This window comes from Eucyclogobius newberryi, unplaced genomic scaffold (genome assembly GCF_026437365.1).
Source record: "Eucyclogobius newberryi isolate DKJ021-1_F unplaced genomic scaffold, fEucNew1.0.hap1 SCAF_17, whole genome shotgun sequence".
NCBI lineage: Eukaryota > Metazoa > Chordata > Actinopteri > Gobiiformes > Gobiidae > Eucyclogobius > Eucyclogobius newberryi.
Window position 1 is genome coordinate 5,505,087 of NW_027315801.1, and position 16,753 is coordinate 5,521,839.

General features: G+C 43.0%; 1 protein-coding gene across 1 annotated transcript in view; it reads left to right on the plus strand.

Annotated features, from left to right (window-relative positions):
• Positions 1-16,753, plus strand: part of plekhg5b (pleckstrin homology domain containing, family G (with RhoGef domain) member 5b) — a 122,709-nt gene that overhangs the window by 18,972 nt on the left and 86,984 nt on the right. Inside the window, exon 2 of the mRNA XM_072448834.1 lies at positions 10,168-10,244. Within this exon, the coding sequence (XP_072304935.1) occupies positions 10,168-10,244 (77 nt within the window). The remainder of the gene's footprint in view (positions 1-10,167; positions 10,245-16,753) is intronic.

The following is a 16,753-nucleotide window of genomic DNA, read 5'->3' on the forward strand; positions in this document are numbered from 1 at the left end:
GAGAAAGGGAGGAGAGAGAGAAGGGTGGAGAAGAAGAAGAGATGAGGAGGAAGAGAGGTAGAGAAGCAGATGAAATATTTACCGCCAAAGAAGTGAAATGCGTCTTGTCGGTCCTGGGCTTTCAGACGTGACGCAGAGAAAGAGATAACAAACGTCCTTCATCCTCCTCTTCGTCCTCCTCTTCATCCTGCCCTTCGTCCTGCCCTTCGTCCTGCCCTTCGTCCTGCTCTTCATCCTGCTCTTCATCCTGCTCTTCGTCCTGCTCTTCATCCTGCCCTTCGTCCTGCCCTTCATCCTGCTCTTCATCCTGCTCTTCATCCTGCTCTTCGTCCTGCTCTTCGTCCTGCTCTTCGTCCTGCTCTTCATCCTGCTCTTCGTCCTCCTCTTCATCCTGCCCTTCGTCCTGCCCTTCGTCCTGCCCTTCGTCCTGCTCTTCATCCTGCCCTTCGTCCTGCCCTTCGTCCTGCCCTTCATCCTGCTCTTCGTCCTGCTCTTCGTCCTGCTCTTCGTCCTGCTCTTCATCCTGCTCTTCATCCTGCTCTTCATCCTGCTCTTCGTCCTGCCCTTCGTCCTGCCCTTCGTCCTGCTCTTCATCCTGCTCTTCATCCTGCTCTTCATCCTGCTCTTCGTCCTGCCCTTCGTCCTGCCCTTCGTCCTGCTCTTCATCCTGCCCTTCGTCCTGCCCTTCGTCCTGCTCTTCATCCTGCTCTTCATCCTGCTCTTCATCCTGCTCTTCGTCCTGCCCTTCGTCCTGCCCTTCGTCCTGCTCTTCATCCTGCTCTTCATCCTGCTCTTCGTCCTGCCCTTCGTCCAGCCCTTCATCCTGCCTCGCCTCCTTCCTCACCTCCTTCCTTTCCCTTGCCTCCTCCCAGCCGTGTTTGGTGTACTGGGTTGTACTGGGTTGTACTGGGGTGTATTGGGTGTATTGGGTTGTACTGCTGGAACTGGGTTGTACTGGGGTGTACTGGGTTGTACTGGGTTGTACTGGGTTGTACTGGGGTGTACTGGGTTGTACTGCATGTACTAGGTTGTACTGCTGGAACTGGGTTGTACTGCTGGAACTGGGTTGTACTGCGTGTACTGCGTTGTACTAGGTGTACTGGGTTGTACTGCGTTGTACTGCGTTGTACTAGATGTACTGCGTTGTACTAGATGTACTGCGTTGTACTCGGTGTACTGCGTCTACTCGGTGTACTGGGTGTCCTGCGTGTACTGGGGGAGAAACGGGGCCCCCTGCAGCCAGACCGCGTACACGACCCAGGACATCTGCACAAAACAAACAACAAACGTTTCAGTGATTAAATCTTTTTGCGGTGCGTTCAACATAAACTCTCGGCTTGTTTCATTTGCAGAAAAGACTTTGATGTGGAAAGGATCAGAGCCGGTTACATTTTTAATTGCCCTCGTGAGGCAGAGAAGCTTTTTTGGGTTTATTACAAACTGGTTTTAATTGTAGGATCTGACTAAAGTGAGAAGCTCTTCTGTAATGAAAACAAGCACAGGAAATGTACAAAGATAATAGGTTTAATGCCTGATGCTGGGTCGCAATTGAATGATAGAAGAGTGATAATTAATGAATAATAAAAATGTGTATATATATATATATATATATATATATATATATATTAAAGTGCCTATGTCAGGTTTTTACTATTTTCTATTGTTGACTTTATTTGGTGTGTTTATACCTGCTGTACATATAAATGATAGTTTTATACCAATCGAGCAGGTATTTGTGGAGAAACGTTGAAAAATCTGTAGAAAATGACAGGAAGTGACATTTGGGAATTTTATGCAGAATTTACACAGAGAAAATACTTTTTTGACTCTCTAAACTTGAATTCAACAAATACATTTTTTTTTGTTAAAAAAGAAAAAGAAAAGTTTGTTTCCCAGTGTTTGCTGGGCAATTTCCTAGTGTGATGTCATCAATTACAAGCAGGAAATGAACTTATAAACCTAAAAGATATTCTTGATATTCTGTGATATTTTTAAAAATAGTTTTCAGCAAAATTCTAAATATATTAATCTTCAACGATTCTCAACGAGTCGTCCGACCTGTAGGGGGCACATAAAATAGAAATTTGGATAATTAATTCATTTTTGTCTTTCGATAATGTCTTTCGAGATGAATAAATCGGTCTGTGAGCTCCTTAACTTTTACTGTTTCTATTGTATTTGTCTTCTGCGTCACCTGCTCCGGTACGACGGATGAAAACGAGTGTGTTCGGTATAATCAGGCACATTTACATAATGAATATGCATTGTCCCTATCAAATAAATAAATAAATAAAAAGCAGGAGGTTCCTACAAATAAAAAGTCACGTTCTGGCAATGGTAGAAAAAAATATTGAAATATTATGATACCGTTTATTTCCAATTAATACCATTTTCAAACTCAATGTCTCGCTCTGTTAAATGTGCGTATATGCCAAGGACGACGTGAAATGCCAAAGGTGTGGAAAGCTTTCTAAAGAGCATTATGGGACATTAAGCTTAAGGCCTGCGCTGGAGCCGACCCATTTGGTAGAACTCCAGCCAGAGGAACCGCTTTGATCCGTTTACCTTCTTAACCGCGTCCGTAATTAAGCCCGTCGCTTTGGCCCAAAACCTTTTTAAACCCCACTTCCTGCTCTTAGCCGCCGGCACACTGTCCCTTTTCACCGGGCCGCACCCGCGCGTCACCCGCGACCCGGACCGACCCGCGGCTTTGGGTTTCTGCAAAGCGGCCGTCCTGAGTGCCGGAGGTGTATCGGATTTGTACTTCGGCGGCCTCGAGAGCATAAACAAGATTAGGCCCCCGCCGTTCACTCGATTAATGGATTCTCTGTGTTTTGACTGAGCTTTTCTCCGCGGGCCTCAAACGCCGGGTCTCGTTTCACTCCGGGTCCCGAGCGCGGCGCTTTGATCCGGACTAATGTGACGGCAATTAGATCCGTGACGGGCAAAGCGGCCGGCGATGGGAGTTCAGTCGCCGACATTTAGCCAGGAAATGTGTAAAAAGACAATAATCTACGGATCGTGTCGAGGGGCCGTGGTGGGAGATTGGCTGCCATGCTCGTGTCGGTCTACCCCCAGGGCAGCTGTGACTACGCCGCAGAGTGAACGCAACTGTGAGAACCGGCAAGAGCAACGTGTGGAAAGTCTAAAGTGCATATAACAAGAAAATATCCTGTCTTTTTATAGATAAATCCGGTTGCGCCTGCAGTTTACGCCTCTACAAACATGTTCAGAAGTTAGTTTTAGTTTATCATTTCACGTTTCGGTCTTTTCTCACATGTTAACGCTACCGAACTGTAAATTAAAAAGCTGAACTCTGAACAGAATTCTACCTTTTAAACGTCCAAATATCCAAATGCTAACTAGGCCTGAACCTTTTTAGCTTCAGACGAGATTGGTTATTGGTAAATCGATCATTCAAGTTCGATAGACCGTATTTTCTGGACTATAAGTCGCAATTTTTTTCATAGTTTTGGCCGGGGTGCGACTTATACTCCAGAGCGACTTATATGATATCATTCATTATTTTCACACTGACAACCACAAGAGGGCACTCTAGGCTCTAAGCGATGCAGAAGAAGAATTTACACTTCCTCTACCTCTGGAGTTTGTGGAGTTGCTTAGAAGTGACACAGAAGAAGAAGAATTCAATGGATTTAGTGATTTGGGGTAAAACTGATGCTTTGGTAAACTTGTTAGCATGTTCTTTATGCTATAGTTATCTGAATAACTGTTCATATGTTACGTTAACATACCAGACACTTACCACAGTTCTGTCTGTGCCTCATGTAGCTGAAGGTGTTAGCGTTAGCATACGTACACCTATTCACCATGTTCTCTCATCTGTTATTATTTTAAACTGCATTTATAGATGAAATGTCTGTTCTTGTTCTTGGATTTTATCAAATAAATTTCCCCCCAAAAATGCGACTTATACTCCAGTGCGACTTATATATGTTTTCTTCTTCTTTATTATGCATTTTTTGACTGGTGCGACTTATACTCCGGATCGATTTATAGTCTGGAAAAAATGATACTTGTTTTATCCCCGTCAGATATTAGCGTAGCGGGTTGTAATGTGGCTAAACGACGCGGCTCTCATCTGAGTTGTGGCTCATGTATCGCGCGTCTGTCTGTTATAACATTCCCGCTGTCCAAAACGTCCGCCGCGCATCATAATGGCATTCCTCTGCTCCAGCGCAGCCAGCGTCTAGTAACGAGAGAACGCGTCTCTCTTTCCGTCGGAGTTTTGGCGTCGGCGCGGACAAAAAAAAGCCTGTAAAAAGAGAAAGCCCAGACGCTCGCAGGCCCGCGGTGTTGCGTAAGAATCCGCCCCCTCGTCACCGATTACTGTAATTTCTGACACAAATGCCCCGAAATATTCAAGTTATGCGTTAATCCCACACGACCCCTCTTGACACCGTGACGAGGGACTGTTTTCTGTTGCCCTAAAGCGACTTGGAATAGCATTTTGTAAACTCTGTGTCATCGACTTTGTTTCAGAAGCGACAGTCGTGTTTTGTTTGTTGTTTTTTTCGCCGGTTTTCCTTGTTCGATCGACGGGTAAAATGCAAACGTTGGGGTTGTCACGCCTCGCCCAGCGCCGTAGGAGGTTTACAGGATTATGGAGTCATGCGTGTGCCCTACAGTGTGACATGTATGTAGTATTTGTCTTGACTTTTCATGTGACTTTTCTGATCCAGAGCACATTCCCGTCGTCAAAGTCGTTCATTGAGGCCTTGATATGCGTGATCAGACCTTTTCCTTAGCTTACCTCTACCTTAGCTTTGGTAGATTTGGCTTTAGTAACAGAAACTCGAATTGGAAGCGCTCCACCTGTGCAACAAATCGGTTTAAATGAGCCGAAGAACAATAGCTTGACTTGACGTTGATGTCGGTTATCTGTCACTTTCACCCGCAAACGTAACCAGCTCTATTGGTCGGCCTGGTCTTGCTCTGAGTCGTAGTGTTTCGACTCGTGTGCCTTGTGGGATCGCAGAAAAAAACACACCAAAAAATCTAATTTGTGTTGACTGATTCTCTTCGTTTCGATGTAATAAATCAGCAAACGCATGACAGAGAAAAGTCAGGAGAAAAGTCATTGCAAAGTCTCCAGTTGGAAGTTCAGTGGATGATGTGCCATGGCATCTTTTCAACAACAAAAAATATTAACATAAAATATTGAAAAAGCCTGCTCTGTGACTGGTGTTTTCGCGATATCGTCGACATCACAATCCAGGCCTTTAAAAAATCCAGATGAGAACTTTTTGCCATTCTTAAAACAACTAAAAACACACGACTGCACCACTAAAAGCTCATCAGATACGTATTCTTAGAGAGAAAAGTAGTAGGAGTAGTACTTGTACATCCTTCCGTCCGTCTCAAAAATAACGTGTTGGTGAATCAAGACTCGCTCAGGATGCAGCTGTTTTTGATGACTGGTCTTAACGGTGGCAACAGGAACATGACACAGCCCTCTGCGACCCCCCCACCCCCACCCGTGTTGTTTTAGCCCCCGCAGTGGTTACATCGACCCACCTCCTGCTGCAACCACAACACCAGAACCAGAAATTGTACCTGTCTCAAATAGTCGTTTTATTTCAGGTTTTCACATGAATATTGTCCATATTTGTCCAGCCCCAAGGCGTTTAGAGTTCTACCTCATCATAATGTTGTCAGAGTTGTGTTGTGGGTGATGCATTTGTGTTTGAGCAATCCGGTAATGTCCTGAATATGAGACGTGAATGTTCAGAAAATGTCTGGTTTGTGGATGTCTAAACTAGGGTTAATAACGGAGTGAACCCGATAGAGAAGGGATGTTTTGAAGTTCGCAGAGGACATTATTCCACCTCGTCAATGCCTCCAACTGCAAACGATACTCCCTGACTGGAAAAGTAAAGTTCATTTTATATAATTTGATCTGGGAGGTTAAAGTGACGTATGACAGGTTTTTACGATTTTCACATTTTGACTTCAAAGCACAAATCAGCCCATTTCTATGTCAAATTTACTTTTTACAGATCGCAAACTTAAACGTGGAATGGACGATTTTTTTCAGCAATTTTTTTATCATATTCCCTCGTGGCGTGGATAAATCATTTGTCCTGCCACGTATCAATCATAAAACGCGCCTATCACTCATCTGCAGCCGCGTGCGGTTCGTGCCCGTTTTCGTATGCCTAAGCGCATGGATCTATCATAATATAGTTCCCTCAGTGTACGGGGCAAAATGAAGACGGAGAAAGACAGTTCGAGCTGACGCAGAAGTGGACAGAAATCTACGGGAGACGAGCGATGCGATCCGTTGCGCTAATAAACAAACGCACGTGTGTGTTGTATCAGTCCGCACGGGAAAGTGCGCATGCGCACTTCCGCCTGCGTTCTCAAATCGCCGAAAAATCGTCCATACCGCCTTTAACATGGAAACTCGTGTACGCAAAATCTTTGTTCGTACGCACGCTTTATAAATGGATTTAAAACAAGAAGAGAGTCAATTCAGTCCCTTTTATCCAGTTTTCTTTTGGTGTAAATCCTAAACTAAAGTAGTTACTCACGTACTAAAGTAGTTTGTCACGTACCAAAGTATGAGAATTTAATTTAATTTAAATTGAAGTACAGTGCCACGTGCACGGCGGCCCCTACCAAACCTCATATGAAATAAGGAGTGGATTTGGGAGCTTTATCAAACAGAGTCGGGGGGCTTACTCCTTCTCCCGTACCGCCGCGGCAGATGACTGTACGCCGGCAGGTCGGGGGGGTTACTCCGTGTCCAGTACCGCCGCGGCAGATTACTGTACGCCGGCAGGTCGGGGGGCTTACTCTGTGTCCAGTACCGCCGCGGCAGATTACTGTACGCCGGCAGGTCAGGGGGCATTCTTCAAATTCCTCATAAAAACGTCTGTGAGGCAACGGCTAAAGCAAACAGCTGCCCGGCCTCTGTCTAAAGATAGAAGAGTGGGATTGGAGGGAGGTAAAGTGCTCCTTATTGCAGCAACGTACAGTCCACCGCCGCTTCTCTGACTTTATTTACATATTACTTTGTTCAGTTCCAAACACAAATGGATTATTTGTAGGGGAAAAGGGGGCTGTTAGCTTAAAGGTCGATAGGTGCCAATATAAAACGTAGAAAATAGTAGAAAAAGCTTCAGTTGTAGTCATCTGGACTCAGTTAGAAAAAATAGACGTTTCGACTCTCATCCAAGAGTCATTGTCAATAAAAGAATTTAGATCGAGAACTCCGATATTAATACTGTTCTGTCTTACCACAGACATTCATTCATTGCCTTGAGTTTGTATGCTAGCACAACCCCCTGAGCCCAGAGCAAGCTAACCGCAGCTAGCACGCTAACTGCGCTATCTACGAGAATAAAACGCTCTATGATAAGATGCAAAGAGCGCACTCCGGACTCGATCTCACCTAAATAAATGCTCCTACAATTCATCTATGGCAAAACTGATTTTTAATTTGATTATTGATTAAATTGGTTAAAATTGATTAAAATACATAATAAAGCAGCAACATAGAGGGACTATATTTTGGCAATACAGTTGACACATTCTCGTTTGTTCCTGCCCCCAGCAAAGTTCACAGATTTTACTTTATAACATGAATAAAACCAGGTACAGCCACTTTAATTGTGACTAAAATGAATTGTTAGTTGCAGTGCTGCTTGGAATTCTCCTTTTTCTTTCCAGTTCCAACTACGGAACTGAAAAAACATCCATGAATCACTCCAAATGTCCAAACTTAAATTACCCGCATGCACACAGTTTTTATCTTATTAGTTGCGTGTATATTGAAAACTACACGAGCGATCTCGATTGAAATCACAAAACGGTCGTATAAATCGCCGTACATGGCCGACTCCGGAGAACGTTGTGTTCCTTAGTGCCGGATTTATCATCGGACCGTCATCGCCGCGTCCAAGTAGTTTCAATAACCTTCGCCGGTTTTCAAGGAATGTCTCCAGGCGTGTGTTTGAACTCGACCTGATCCTCGCAGACGGTTTGACCTTTTCTCTGCGGTATGCGCCAATTGCGGCGTTTTTCCCACCTCCGCGAGCGCACTCTGACCTCTGACGGAGCGTTCGCCAAGACTCCGCACTCGAGGTCTGGGAGGAATTTACCCGATTGGGCTTTTTCCAGAAGGGATTGCGATTTTATTTTTTGATTAGAATTGGTTCTCAATCATTCGCAGTATTTTCAACCTCTACAGTCGGCGGTTTGTCAGGAAGAGCAAAAAAATATGTCTTCCGTAAAAAACTAGCCAACTGAAAAAGCATTTTGTCAAAATGATGCCAAATATTTTCTTTTGTCTTATATCTCGCCATCTCACCAACCGTTTTTTTTCCAAAAAAGCGGCGTGTTGAATAGTTTTGTATCACTGGAACTCGCTAGAAATATTTTAAAGCCGAAAATGTCGTGAAAACCGTCCAGAAGCCCGACGCCTAGCGGTCACTGCGGGTCACTGCGGGTCACTGGCAGAATCAAAAAATGGCGACGATTTGGATATTTTTTTTGCCTTCAAAGTAAACAAAAAACCTACCTTTTTACCTACCTACCCGATCCACTTGAAAAATGTTGGGTCGGGTTACAGCAAACATACAATTTATTTGGGGCAGCCTCACAAGAAGCTCTTTTTAAGTCCGTCCACTTCATAACGGCTGCGTTCCGTCGGCCAAGTATCCAGGGATGACGTTTACTCTTCACAGAGCCGTTCATCCCGGAGTGGTTTTCGGAGACAGCTTTGGCCTTCGTCGGCCTTAAAAGCGCCCTTACCCCCCTTGCTCTTTATTCTCCTTGTTTTGCTCGTTAAATACCGAGGCACCAGGACGCCGTGTTATGATGTCCTTATCGTGTAAAAAGCCCCACGTGTAAACACAGGCTTTTATCTCGTCCCTCGTCCGCCGCCGGGCAAACGATAAAAGATAGATTCCACTGTTTATTTGACACTGATCGTTTGTTATTGCGACGTCGAGTGCAGAGAACAGGAACGAGAGGCGTGCGTTAATGCGATGTGGTGGCATTTTTCAGAGCCCGTAGTTCAAACAGAGTCCGAATTTTGTCTCGCTTTCGTGGTCGACGGCCAAAATCGTTTAAAAATGTCACGAATTGAAGCGAAGTTGTGGTCGAATGGGTGTTTTTCTGTTATAATGCTGTTCTTTCAGGATAAACGTAGCTCGTTCACGCCGGTTTTGTTATCCTGTTTGCGTGTCCGTCTCGCGCTGAGCCTCAGAAATGACTCGGTGTCACTTTTCTTCAGATTGTGATGCCATAGGTAGATGCCCAGAGGTTGAATGTGCAGTTTTAAAGCCCGTAAGTCATCGACGGACTTTTTGTATGGCAAATGTATGTTAACTTATTGTAAAGTTCACTAAATAACGTTTTTTCACTTTAAGAAAAAATAATAACACATGGATTTATCTGGGACACATGTTTCTAGTGTAAATTGTTCTTCCATTTTCACTGATTGTCTGTTTAACAACAACAAAAAACTTTCCATCTTTTTATTTTCGATTTATTTTTCCATGAATTAAACAATAGAGCACAACGAACAAACAAAAAGTAGTTTTAGTCGTGAATTGCTTCAATAATTGTGAATAGAACAAATAACAAAACAGGTAGAGACTTGTGTGTGTAAATCAATAAAACGTCAATAACCGTGATAATAATTAATATTAAGAAAGAAAAGACCTTCAGTTTGTAGATGTTGTTGTTGGTCAAGTTATAATATTATAGTATTATAGTTCGTTCACCCATAGGTTCTTTAATTAAGCAAATACATAAATAAAAGGACAAATCTGAGGACAAACTGGAAATAACAATAATATCAGTGCCAAATATCAGCCAAACCCTCAGATTTCACCAATAACCGATATAAACATTTATGATTATGGTCCATTTCTGTAGTTGAGCTGAACTTTACTTCAAACCCTTTTAGTCCCGGCTCTCTCTGCCCAGTGTTTACCTTTTCCTTAGAACTCTCCTAAAGCTCTTTTTCCTTTCCTCTTCGGTGAGTTTACGAGTCGGGTTTGCAGCGCGGGGGGTGAGTCGCTCTCTCCCCCCTCCGGCTCTGCTCTCGTCCAAACAAAGATGGTGTTAATGGACGGGTAATGGGAGCCCGGGGGCCGAAAACCGGCCACTGACCTGAGCGTTTGTGTGTTTCAGACGAGAAGCCGGCGCAGGAGGAGGACTGGGGGCGGTGCCAGCATCCAGAGTGCTCCGGGCGCGGGAGGGCATCCAAGGTAAGACCGCCACTCACGAGCTTTGGGTCTCCGGTCACGCCGCACGCTCGAGGATCTTTGTTTGTCAGGGACCGTGTCCAAAATCATTCATCTTCAAAAGAGAAGATGATCTGCTCCTGTACTTTCCAACTGCAGCGGGTGAATACACAAGTACACATTTAATTACAATTACAGCACTTTGCATTTCATTATCACCGTATTTTTCTGACTATAAGTCGCACCGGAGTATAAGTCGCACCAGCCAAAAATAGAGAAGAAAAAAACATAAATAAGTTGCACTGGAGTATGAAATGCGGTTGCAAGTGTGAAAATAACAAATAATTTCTGTCGATCGAGTCGTTAGTTTTTAGATTTGAAAATGAAATAAAATAGTCAAAATTACCGTATTTTCCACACTATAAGGTGCATTAAGCGAAACAAAACCACACAAAATGGCTTCGAGGTCAGCAAGCTCAACCAGAGTTCATCCATATATAAAGTGCACTGGATTATAAGGTGCACTGTCGCTTTTTGAGGAAATTAAAGTCTTTTAAGTGCGCCTTATAGTGTGGAGAATACGGTAAACGTTTTGTATTTGATAAGGATGTTGCAATGGTGATAGCCAAGTGGTTTTTTGCCTTAGTTATAGAGAGATCTGAGAGATTTGAACACTGCTATCGTGTACCAGCGTTTCCTTTGTAATTACACATCTGACGCTGACACATTGACATTTATAACGATTCTATTTTTCTTATTTTAATTGAGATGGAGATGGAGAATGTGATGGGGCTGAAATTTGAACTTGTTTCTAAAGCTCCAGCGACGGCAGATATTTAGTTTGGGCCGAAAAATACCTGACATTTACAATTTGGTGCATCATAATCAACAAAGTGGTGTGATTGATCGCGACCGACTGTGAGCGTCTGTTTTTAACCGTAATAGAGTTTTGTCAGATTTGTGCATCGTTTCTTACTTTTTTAAAAATTGATGCTCGTCACTAATTAAAATACTGTTCATTCTGAGCCATTCCCTCTGTCCTCTCTCTTCCCTCTCCTCCCTCTCCTCTCTCTCCTCCCTCTCTTCTCTCCTCCCTCTCCTCTCTCTCCTCCCTCTCCTCTCTCTCCTCCCTCTCTTCTCTCCTCCCTCTCCTCTCTCTCCTCCCTCTCTTCCCTCTCCTCCCTCTCGTCCCTCTCCTCCCTCTCCTCCCTCTCTTCCCTCTCCTCCCTCTCGTCCCTCTCCTCCCTCTCCTCCCTCTCTTCCCTCTCCTCCCTCTCCTCTCTCTCCTCCCTCTCTTCCCTCTCCTCCCTCTCGTCCCTCTCCTCCCTCTCCTCCCTCTCTTCCCTCTCCTCCCTCTCGTCCCTCTCCTCCCTCTCCTCCCTCTCTTCCCTCTCCTCCCTCTCTTCCCTCTCCTCCCTCTGCTCCCTCTCTTCTCTCCTCCCTGTCCTCCCTCTCTTCTCTCTCTTCCCTCTCTTCTCTCTCTTCCCTCTCCTCCCTCTCTTCCCTCTCCTCCCTCTCTTCCCTCTCTTCCCTCTCCTCCCTCTCCTCCCTCTGCTCCCTCTTCCCTCTCTTCTCTCTCTTCCCTCTCTTCCCTCTCTTCCCTCTCCTCCCTCTCCTCCCTCTGCTCCCTCTCTTCTCTCCTCCCTCTCTTCCCTCTCCTCCCTCTCTTCTCTCTCTTCTCTCTCTTCCCTCTGCTCCCTCTCCTCCCTCTCCTCCCTCTGCTCCCTCTCTTCTCTCCTCCCTCTATTCCCTCTCTTCTCTCTCTTCCCTCTCCTCCCTCTCTTCTCTCTCTACCCTTTCTTCTCTCTCTTCCCTCTCCTCCCTCTCTTCTCTCTCCTCCCTCTCGTCCCTCTCCTCCCTCTCCTCCCTCTCTTCCCTCTCCTCCCTCTCTTCCATCTCCTCCCTCTCTTCCCTCTCCTCCCTCTCCTCCCTCTCTTCCCTCTCCTCCCTCTCGTCCCTCTCCTCCCTCTCCTCCCTCTCTTCCCTCTCCTCCCTCTCCTCTCTCTCCTCCCTCTCTTCCCTCTCCTCTCTCTCCTCCCTCTCTTCCCTCGCCTCCCTCTCCTCCCTCTCCTCCCTCGCTTCCCTCTCCTCCCTCTCTTCCCTCTCCTCCCTCTGCTCCCTCTCTTCTCTCCTCCCTGTCCTCCCTCTCTTCTCTCTCTTCCCTCTCTTCTCTCTCTTCCCTCTCTTCTCTCTCTTCCCTCTCCTCCCTCTCTTCCCTCTCTTCCCTCTCCTCCCTCTCCTCCCTCTGCTCCCTCTTCCCTCTCTTCTCTCTCTTCCCTCTCTTCCCTCTCTTCTCTCTCCTCCCTATCTTCCCTCTCCTCCCTCTCTTCTCTCTTCCCTCTCTTCCCTCTCCTCTCTCTGTTGTCTTGGAGCATGTGTTAAAATGAGAAATGTCACATTCGTTGGGTTGAAGTGGGTGAACATGTGTTTCCGTTCTTTAATCTTGTGCTTGGGCTTGTGCTCGCGAGAGAAGAAGCTCCAGTTCAGTCCTCCAGGTCATGTTTTTGTTCCAGGCGAGATCATAGACAGCTGGCAGGAAATGAGACCCAGCGCCAGGCAACAGATACGTCGTGATTTCATTTAGCTTTTTAACAAATGTTACCTAAACGATACGCGGGGTCAGAGAGGGTCGGAGGGGGCTGAAGCGAAGTCCCAGAGTGCAGCTTCAGAACCACCCCAAGATTCAACCTACAATTCAAAAACGTGGACTTTATAAACCCAGAGAACCCGATAGCCGGCGTCACTGAAGACGAGATGTTATGAGTCAGTCCTGGGACGAATCGGAGAAGGAAGTTGCAATCCGAGCGACCTAATTTATGAGTGTTTAAGTGCGGAAAGAACGTTTTTATTTCATCTAACTAAACGACTCATAACATGCTTTGAATTATGAAAAAAAAATCAGCTTTAACTGTGACGTGGAAGTTGTTTTTTTGCTTTGTTTAAGTATAATTATGCTTTATCTTTTATTTTTATTTTATTGAATTTTCTATTATTTTATTTTATTCACTGCAACCAATAGGTATCATGGAACAATATTATAATCAATATATTTCTGGGTATTTTTTTATTCCTTATCCAATCAAACTTTATTCATATAATGGGATGATAAAGCCTCAGCATTAGAGGTGATTTTAATGGCCATACTAACGCTCACTCCAGATTAATGTGATGTTCGACCACTGGATACAGTCAACAACGTGACTCATTTAAACACTTTTTAAACAACAGAATTGACCAAAATGCACAGCTTGATTATAAACAACTGCTTTTATACACGAACATTTAATTGAACTGCATCATTTTAATTACTTTTTGTCGCTACTCCATATTTGCAATTGCATTTCTGTCCTATGCAATTGCATTTCTGTCATTGCATTTCTGTCATATGTGCAATTGCTGTTGGAATTCATGTGCAATTACTGTGAAATTCATGTGCAATCTATGTGCTGTCGTGACACATATTCATGTGCAATTACTGTCGTGATCACATGCAATGGTATTTATGTATTTATTTGTCTATGGGAGTTTTTATTTATTATAGGAGATCTTCTACTGAAAGTGTTTTTCAGACTTCCTATAAGTGATCTGTTCTTCTGTATCTACCTCTGTATCTACCTGCGTTGCACCAATGAAATTTCCCCATGTGGGACAATAAAGGAATATCTTATCTTATCTTATCTTATCTTATCATTTTTAGTCAATAAACAGGCCTAATTCATGAATATTTACACTCTGGAGTCACTTTGTTGACTATTCAGTGGTCGACCATCACATTAATCTTGAGTGAGCGTTAACATGGCCATTAAAATCACCTCTAATGCTGAGGCTTTATCGTCCTGTTACAAATGTTACATCCTTAGCAACCAAAATAACGTGTCTCTTCACAAAAGCTTTTGCAGAGCATTTTCTTTCATATATTTCCCCCTGTGCTTTAGTCAGATGGAACGCCCCGAGCCCCTGCTGGTGATAAAGGGCAAGTGCGTCTGCTTCTGGGCACTAGATACTGGTTTCTCAACATTGGGCGTCTGGCCAGGAGAGCCGCACTGCAAAAAAAAAAGTATACTTCAAATATTGTTAATACAACTTTAACTATGCATTAAAGTGACGTATGAGGTTTTTATGATTTTATAATTTTGTTTTCTTTGGTGTGTTATACCTGTTGTACATATAAATTATAGTTTTACACCAATCAAGCAGGTATTTGTGGAAAAATCTGTATAAAATATAACAGGAAGTGACATCACACCAGGGACACTCATTCCAGACAAAGTTTATGTAGAATTTACACAAAGGAACAACTTTTTTAACTCTTTAAACATTAATCAACAAAATAAAGTCGCTCTCATATATTTTTATTTGTCAAATGTTGGGAAGTAAAAGTATAAAGTAAATCGCAGATACCTACAAATTAAGAGTCAAAATAATATTATTCAGTATTTTCACAGCGCAAGAAAATGAATATTTGAAGGAGCTGTGCAAGAAACACAAATGTTTAGATCAGTTATTATTGTCAACATGAAGATTTTATTACTTTTACTCACAGTGGCAAGTCAGAGTACTGCGTGGTTATAAGTACTCAAACAAGAACTACTACGAGAAGCAAAAGTGCAGAGATATCACTATTCTTTCCACTTACAGAAGAATATTGACATTATATTCATTTATATATAGCTAGAACATCAATTTTGACACAATTTAGTTAATACTTTTTTAATTACGTCTCATTTTCTCACAGTAATCTTCAACGTGACACACTTTGACTTGAGTGTCGTCTGTCGTCATGGTGACGGGGGTCTTAACGCGAGCCTTCCACAGCGTCTCCAGGAAAAAGTCTGAGGACTAAAGTCTGGCGGTAATGCAACAATTGGATGCCAACCGCCATACGACGACGACGACGACGACGACGACGACGACGACGACGACGAAGGAAGAAGAACGAACGAACGAACGAACGAAGAAGAAGAAGAACGAAGAAGAAGAAGAACGAAGAAGAAGAAGAACGAAGAAGAAGAAGAACGAAGAAGAACGAACGAAGAAGAACGAACGAAGAACGAAGAAGATATTTCTGCACTTAAACGGTCAATTAATCCAATCCAACTTTATTTGTAAAGCACATTTTAAAATATGTTAAAAAAAAATAAAGACGTACAATTAACTAATTTCAAGTCTATTTTAAATCTCCTTTTTTTAACACGGCTTCATTTATTTAGTCACTTTTTAATAAACTTCTCGTAGCAGTTCTTGTTTTAGTACTTATCCGACCACGCAGTACTCTGACGTGAGTACATGTTTTTTCTTTCCACTGTGAGTAAAAGTAATAAAAACGTCTTCATGTTGACAAAAATACCGTATTTTCCGGAGTATAAGTCGCACCAGCCAAAAAATACATGATACAGAAGAAAAAAACATATAAGTTGCACTCGAGTATGAACTGCGGTTGCAAGTGTAAAAATAAAAAATAATATCATATATGAGTCGCTCCGGAGTATAAGTATAAGTATAAATCGCACCCCGGACAAGACTATGAAAAAAGGTGCGACTTATAGTTCAGAAAATACGGTAACTGCTTTGAACATTTGTGTTTCTTGCACTCCTGCTTCAGATATGACTCTGCCCCGTAGACCTCGCCACATCCTCCTCTGAGGGGGCGTGTGCAGGGGGTCACCGCGGGGTCATGTGCATAAGGCCGGTGTTTACACATCTGACTCCACGGTCTCCTCCGCCCGGTTACGTAAGAGGATTAGGGAAAAGTGGCTCGTCTGTCCTTTGCGGAGCGTCTGATGAGCAGGAACACGACGACAGACGAGATAGTGGTGAAAATGAGTCATACTTTCATAATCATAATTGTTATCTGACTATACACACTCTAAAATGCACATAAACATACCTTTTGTGGCAATTTTCAGTCAAAATGTCAGTTATACACTTTATTTGTTATAGTCATATTTCAGATTTTTATTTATTTTATCATTTTTATTCATTCATTGTGTTTTTTTGTGTTTTTCCCAGCAGTTTTTTTTTCCCTTCCGCCTCTATTTTATTCATGTTTGTCATTTTATTATTTTTATTAGATTTATTTTGTGGGGGGTTTTCAGCCTTTTTTCAGCCTTTATTTTATTTATTTATTTAAATAGAATTTATTTTGTGGTATTTTTGTGCATGTTTTTTTGTTTTTTTTTTACCCTTAATGTTGTTTTTGTTGTTTATTTTTGTCTATTCTAATTCAAATAGAATAGCAAAAAAAAATAAGGATAATGTGCAATAGAAATAATCATTTGACTCGTCAATTACTAAAATATACAATAACCCTATCATTAATTCCCTGATATGTGTTTCTGTTGGGTTTGAAACACAATCACGGCTGGAAGTTAATTTATATATTGTATTGTATATATATTTATAATAGTTTATTGTTTAAAACTACTTAAGTCTTCAGATAAGTGTTCCTAGTCCAGACTCGGGCACCAGAAAAAGGCCTGAGCTGCAAATAGAGGTTTTATGACTCGCACAAAATAAGAATTACATCAAAACCA